The sequence below is a fragment of the Pygocentrus nattereri genome, chromosome 20 (genome assembly GCF_015220715.1).
Source record: "Pygocentrus nattereri isolate fPygNat1 chromosome 20, fPygNat1.pri, whole genome shotgun sequence".
Classification (NCBI taxonomy): domain Eukaryota; kingdom Metazoa; phylum Chordata; class Actinopteri; order Characiformes; family Serrasalmidae; genus Pygocentrus; species Pygocentrus nattereri.
The window spans coordinates 1,739,824-1,747,061 of record NC_051230.1 but is presented as its reverse complement, the minus strand read 5'-3'; the positions used below and the strand labels follow the sequence as shown (position 1 = coordinate 1,747,061).

At 47.7% G+C, this 7,238-nt stretch overlaps 1 protein-coding gene across 12 annotated transcripts in view; it reads right to left on the bottom strand.

Annotated features, from left to right (window-relative positions):
- Window positions 1–3,647: 3,647 nt before the first annotated feature.
- fbrsl1 (fibrosin-like 1) overlaps window positions 3,648–7,238 on the bottom strand; it is a 546,240-nt gene continuing 542,649 nt past the window's right edge. For all 12 annotated transcript variants that reach the window (XM_037531602.1, XM_037531607.1, XM_037531605.1 and 9 more), the window contains one exon: window positions 3,648–6,139. In XM_037531602.1, the coding sequence (XP_037387499.1) occupies window positions 4,819–6,139 (1,321 nt within the window). In that variant the 3' untranslated portion in view covers window positions 3,648–4,818. The remainder of the gene's footprint in view (window positions 6,140–7,238) is intronic.

Here is a 7,238-nt window from a genome sequence, read left to right as displayed (position 1 = left end):
AGCTGCGTGCGGCCTGTGTGTAGCTGTGTGTGTAGCGGCGTGTGTAGCTGTGTGCGGCGTGTGTAGCTGTGTGTGTAGCTGCGTGCGGCCTGTGTGTAGCGGTGTGCGGCCTGTGTGTAGCTGTGTGTGTAGCAGTGTGCGGTGTGTGTGTGTAGCGGTGTGTGTAGCTGTGTGTGGTGTGTGTGTGTAGCGTGTGTGTAGCAGTGTGCGGTGTGTGTAGCTGTGTGTGGTGTGTGTGTAGCTGTGTGTGTAGCGGTGTGCGGCCTGTGTGTAGCGGTGTGCGGCCTGTGTGTAGCTGTGTGCGGTGTGTGTAGCTGTGTGTGGTGTGTGTGTAGCTGTGTGTGTAGCAGTGTGCGGTGTGTGTAGCTGTGTGTGGTGTGTGTGTAGCAGTGTGTGTAGCTGTGTGTAGCAGTGTGCGGTGTGTGTAGCAGTGTGTGTAGCTGTGTGCAGCTGTGTGTGCGGCGTGTGTGAGGGCCGTGTCTCTCTCAGGTCCCGGATAAGCAGATAACGGCGAGCGGCTGATTAGCGGGAGCCGCAGGGAGCGGAGCGGAGCCGCAGATGTGTCGGCAGAATAAAGCCTCTCAATTACACAGACGCCAAATTGAAACCGATGCTGATTTAACTCTTCCCAATAAACCTGACAGCAGCTCTGCCAGCCAACCACCCCCCCCTCCACCAGCTTCCTCCTCCCCAGTTCTCCTCTCCGTCTCTCTCTCTCCTCCCTATTTCTCTTACACCTCTCTCTATCTAGCGCCTCCCTCTCCTCTCTGCCTCACTCTCTCTCTAACTTTATCTGTCTCTCTCTTTCTTTCTGGCAGGTCATTGATTCTCAGTAACTCTCTCTAATGACCTCACGCTGCCTCTCTCCACCTCTCTACACACGGCTCACCGGATGGAGCTGGTTAGAAGGAAGGGAGAGAGAGAGAGAGAGAGAGAGAGAGAGAGAGAGAGAGAGAGAGAGAGAGAGAGAGAGAGAGAGAGAGAGAGGGAGGAGAGGATAAAGAGAGAAAGAGGAGAAGATAGAGGGAGGAGAGGATAAAGAGAGAGATGAAGGAGAGGATAAAGAGAGAGATGAAGGAGAGGATAAAGAGAGTGAGTGAGAGAGAGGAAAAAGTGAGATAAAAGAGTGGGAGAAAGATTAAAGAGAGAGAAGAGAGTGAGGGAAAGGGAAAGATACAGAGGAGAGAGTGGAGAAAGAGAGAGTGAAAGAATGGTAACAGAGAGAAAGAACAGAAAAGAAAGACAGGGACTGATAGAGACTGAAAAAGAGAAGTAGAAAAAGAGGAGGAAGAGAGAAAGAAAAAAGAGAGCAGGTTAACCTCTGGTCATGCTGTGAGAGGCCTTCTGGGGTCATTAGCCAAACAGGCGAGTGGAAATGCAGGAGAGCCTCTTTCATCCATTCATTTATCTCTACACTCATCCCTTCCTCTCTCTCTCTCTCTCTCCGTCTATCGTCCGCTTCCTGTAATGAGTCCAGACTGCGGGTCAATATGACGCTAGCGCCCGTGTCAATACCGCTTACCTGAACACAAACACTCAAAAGCCGCTCTGGCGCGAGATCAATGGTCTATTAGTGACCCCTCCACCACCCGGTCAGCTCGCCGGTCTCAGCCGCTCCTCAAGGTGATGGGTCGGCCTTAAAAAGACAACAGCGCCTTAGTGAGGCCTGACTTCACCCTGCAGAGGATTAATGAGGAACCATGTGGCCTGGATTCAAAAGGCTACCTAACCATCCCTCTGACTTCACTGAAAAGGGGAACTCCATGGATTATTCAAAATTCCTACATAATTAACCGGTTCAGATGTAAACAGCGCTTCCGAGCGGTTGGGCGGTTCTAGATAAACATACCGAGTCAGAGCTGCTCACAGTGGTGGTGATGGGAACCAGACGTCCCTCTAAAAGCCCCTCACAGAAAGTTCCTACATGAACTGGTTCTGAATTCACTGCCTGATGACTGAGACGCTGTTTTATGAGAGTTTAGAGAACTTCAACTCCATTCATGGTGGAGGGAGACATGCAGGGCGCTGTGCGGCAAAATAGTCCCCAAAGAAAACTCATCATTCCAGATTTTCCACTGTTTTCCATCATCAACATTCCATATAAGCTCAGAAGACTCGTGTAGGTTCTCTGGTGGTTCTGGATGGTCAATAAAGTGTCTATATCTGTGTTGTAGTCATGGCGACGCCTGGTTCCCATCACCACCACTGGAAATATGTCTAAGTTTCTCTACAGATGAAGCATTTCCATCAAAGCACTGAATGACTGTTACGCTGACCTTATCAGGAGGGAAGTAGTTAGTAGCAGCAAGGTACAGGGGATCCTAGAGGGTCTGGGACCTCCTAATTAACCTCGCGGACCCCCTGAATGTCTCAAAATCAAAATGCAATATAGAGGGTTCCTGAAAAGAAGCTTACTTTGACGTTATGCAGCTCGTTTCTGCTTGAATGCAGAATCAGAGAAGCTCATTGTTCAGCCGCTTCACCCACAATCAGCTTCTGTCTTTGGGGTTCTTAACTAGCGCTAACCGCACACTAGAACTGGGGTTCTCAACCTTTTCCATCCCGAGGCCTACAAAGCATATCAGCCCACAGAAAACTAAAATTAACTAATTAAATTAGTCTCTGAAAACCTGAATCAGGGAAAGGGATCAGATTGTCCCAGTACTTTTGTCTATATACCGTATATCCTAAAGGCACAGTAACAATAAGAACCAGAGGCCGTACAGAAAATACTTATCTTTTTGTCTTAAGTTCAGGTGTGACAGGTCAAGATTTAACCATCTTTAGATTTTAATCACTGAGGTTTTTAACCATCACAAATTCATATTACAGCAACAAATCATTAATAATTTAAGAATCTTACAGCAAAGCATCTTGTCAGGTTAGGCAATTTTGATTGACTAGATCTAAGTCAACAATCAACTGTCGTACCCGTTTCCTTGCGACCAACCATACACACCCAGCTGAAACGTAAACATGTAATCAAGTTGGTTAGCCAGAGAGCTAACGTTAGCTACGGTTACTGAGGTAAAAGTCAAACAAAACTAAAGCAAAATAAACAGAGAGTTGAGAACATTGTTTTAGAGCTTCGTGCTGTTTAGAATGTCGCCGCTCTCAGTCTCAGTCTCCATTTCCCAAACGCTTTAGCCGAGCGCGCCGACGTCCCTCCTCCTAATAAATAGACACACGTTCAGCTCCGCCCCCTCATTATTCACCACCATCATTGTAATATTTCATCATCAACATTAACACAGGAAGGTGATCAGAGGGGCGGTGGAGTTCGAGTCAGCAGCGTCTAAGATTTTCAAAGCTCAGTTTTCAGTGTGGATAAATGTAGCATCATTATGATTACAGTGAACTGAGACACACTTATCACTGCATAAAACTATAAAAAAGTTTATCTTAAAGTTAAGAAAATATTTAGGATGTTTTGGCCACTTAGGATGTTCTGTAATGGCTTCTGTCCTAAACTCAGCCCTAAACTGAATGTGCCTTGACAACAAAGCAGATCTCAGACAAGAATTTTCTCTAATGCGGCACCTGTTTAATAGCAAAGGATAAAGAGCGGTTGGAAAATTTGGCCTTTTAATCCATGCGGCGTCAGATTCACACTGAAATATCACTGAAGAAAGAAAGCGAGACAGATGTGCAGATATAAGGTCCGACCTTTATTCCGTACATTTTAAACCATGAATGTTCATTTTCATTTTTTTTTCACGCCTAAAACTCTACTTGTTTTTGTATACAAGAGTCTAAGAAAAACAACTGCACAACACCACAAGGTCGACAGAGACAGTCTATCACCGCCCAGTCGTACGTCCACTCGGGCACAGTTCGCTCCTGACCGGGAAGTTTGTTTTCGTGTTTGTTTTGTTGGCTCTTCGTTGGAGAATATCCAGGTTCTGCCATACAGGATGCATTTTGCCATGTCGTTTAGGTAACCGTCCAATCAGAACCTTCTATTTCCACTTTGCATAGATGGCAGATGATGGCCACGCCCTTCTTTAAAGAAAACAAAAAACAACAACAAAAAAAAAAAAAACATGCCCTCTGATTGGACAGATCGGTTACCATGGTTTTCAACTCAACCACGGATGTGGTTCCGTTTCGCTCCGCCGTTTTTCTAGAAACATTTAAAAAGTCTAAATAAATTTACAATGTAATTTTTGATCCAAGTAATATCAACAAGATATTTACAGTAACTTTACATAAAACCGAACAGGAATATCATAATACATATCTGTCTGCATATCTCAAAGGCAAAAAACAAGCGAACAGAGAAAATTCGGTAATGTAACATTGTACACGGTCAGCACTATTTCCAGGTACCGTAGAGCAAAAATCGACTGTCAAAACAGTAACATCGATCCAGTTTGTTCAGTGAACATCGATAATGTGTCCAACAGAGAAACTGGGATAAATACGGTGGGTTTGACGTGACTTTTAACGTAAAATTCATAAAAATAATGTCTGTACATGAAAAGGCAATAGGAAAAGTACAAACTCATTTGAGAATCTCACTTTTCACACAAAAAATGAAAAGGCATTGGATTAATATATTAATATCAAATTTCTTACGTGGGTGGCGAGCATTTCGTGTTTCATAGATGACGTTAATGTCCTTGCTTGCTGTCCACGTCGATATAAAATAAAAAGCGATGTGCTTTCTTTTGTTTGTCCGAAGGTACAAAGTATTTTTGTACAAATTATACATTTCTGTTTATCGTTAACTTTATTTTTATGGGAAAATAAGTGCATGTTGTCCGTTTGTATACGTGTGTCCAACTGAGAGGTGAAGTTTTTCCGGCAAGAATTGCGTTACCGCGCCTCCACTTCTTTGGGGTTGCGCGAAGGCGAATATTCCCTAGGGTCCTGTGTGGTGATTGGCGTAGTCCGTCTTGGCGAGGTGGGTCTAGGGATGCTCGGGCCTGCCGGCACTAAGGGCGGGGGAGCACTTAGCGCTGCAGTTGGTGGCGTCCGGTTTAGCAGTCCACTTTGCGCTGCGGACGGGCTTAGCCGTGGGTACGGCATCCCTCCGAGGTGGGACATAAACGGGGGCATGTGGGGTAAATGCCCTTCTATTGGAGACTGGTGAAGGTGGTGAAGCCTGGCACGGTCCAGTTCTTCCCTCAAATGAAGCCGCTCTCTTTCTTCAGCCTGCTGCCTCAGCCGTTCCTGTTCACGTCGTACTTCCAGAAGATGCTCCTGGTGGGAATAATCGTGTGGTTCCCGGTCTCTGTATCCTGTACGGTCCGGCTCATAAATGCCAGGGAGGCGGTGGCCAGGCTCAGAACGAAGCTGAAAGTCCATCCGCCTTTGGAGATCTAGGTTCCTGTAAGCTTCCCTAAGAGGGTCCCAAGAGGAGAACGGGTGAGGGAGGCGTTCCCGGCCGGCCGCAAGCGGGTTCACACCCATGAATGGTGCCATCCGGGCACGTTCCAGGACATTTAAGCTGCCCATCTGGTGCATAGCACTCATGGGGAATGGCAAAGAGTGTGGCATGGGCACTCCATGCAAAGAAGCCGGGGTTGGAAGATCACTGCCACGCGGAGATGGAGGAGGAGCCTGCTGGGATATTGATATTGCTGGTTGGTGCGAAGTGGGTGGAGCCGTTTGAGGATGAGGATGAGGATGGGGAAGGGGATGAGGAGGGGGCGGAGCCTGAGGTTGATTGCCAGGCTCAGAACTGACCACCATCACGTCCTGCTCTTCTTTGCGCTCCTCTTTGATCTTCATGTCATTCTTCACCTTGTGGATCGTCTCACCTGACGATGTTTCCTTCCTGTCCCGGTCGGCGTCTTTGATGGGAAGCGGCAGCGGCATGTTGCCCATCTTGATGCCCGTCTCGTTCAGGATGTTCTTGGAGTACGGCGACGGGGAACGCCGAATGGGTTTGCAGGAATCCGCGGAGGAGGCGCTGCGCTCGTTCGCGTCTTTGCCCGGGGAGCGGCTCTCCTTTACCTTCACATCGGCCATCATCGCTGCTGCCGCCTCGCGCTGACGGTCCAGCAGATCCTTCTCTGTGTCGCGGGGGGCGGAGTTGTGGCTGCTAGAGCGAATCAGGTTGCTGATCTGGTAGCTGACAGGAGCGGAGGCGGGAGAGGAGCGGTTACTGTGGCGATTACGGTCCACCGAATCCCTGCAAGACAAGCAGAGACAGAGAATAGATAAAGGATAAAAATATTTATTAAAACCCCATTTTTTCCAGTTTTTACAGGACCAATATAAATTATACACAGTTTACTTGGAAGTCTTATTACATTAACGTACATTAAAGTTACGCACGTATTTTTCCATCTCCTACAAAGTGATGAAACATACTATCTGGTAGCCTGTTCGGCAAATCTGCATTTGCAAGGAGAACGCTCCCTACCGGAATGCAGCGTGCAGACAGTAAAGTTTGGTGGAGGAGGCATAATGGGCTGGGGCTGTTCTTCAGGGTTTGGGGCCCTTAGTTCCAGTGAAGGGTGATGTTAATGCTACAGCATACAGAAGCTGTGTCCCATTTCAGGGGCTGCGTCCTTCGGAGGCTGCATGTGAAGGCCGACTGCATCACAGCGGCGCGACTATACTGTCCCATTTTGAAGGCTCCTTCAGATGCGGCCGAGAAATGAGTCCTTTTCCATGGTCATCAGGGACCCAGCAGTGGATCCTTCACCAGCCAACATATTCCGAGGTTCACTGCTTGCACGGCAGGGACTCGAGAACATGGCGTAGTCAGCAGAGGAGCGGAGGAGATGCTTTAAATGTAAGTATTGGGTTTAAACTGAGTCGAATAGCCAATGTGGGCTGAAGCTAAACTTACACTAATGTTAGAAACAGTCGTCTCAGTTGGGCCGTTGCGTCAGTGTCTTTGTGTCAGTAGTTTGGGGGAAGAACCTTTCCTGTTCCAGCATGACTGAGCCCCTGTGCACAAAGCAGCTCCATACAGATGTGGAGTGACCAGTTTGGTGTAGAGGAACTCCAGTGGCCCTCACAGATCCCTGACCTCAACCCCACTGAACACCTTTGGAATAAACTGGAACGTTGACTGTGAGCCAGAACATCAGAGTCTGACCTCATAAATGCTCTTTTGGCTGAATGGAAACAAATTCCCACAGACACACTCAGAAATCTTGTGGAAAGCTTCCCGGAAGAGTGGAGGCTGTTACAGCCGCAAAGGGGGCTGGTCCATGGTTTTGGAATGGGATGTCCAACAAGCTCATCTAGGTGTGATGGTCAGGTGGCCACACAGTGTT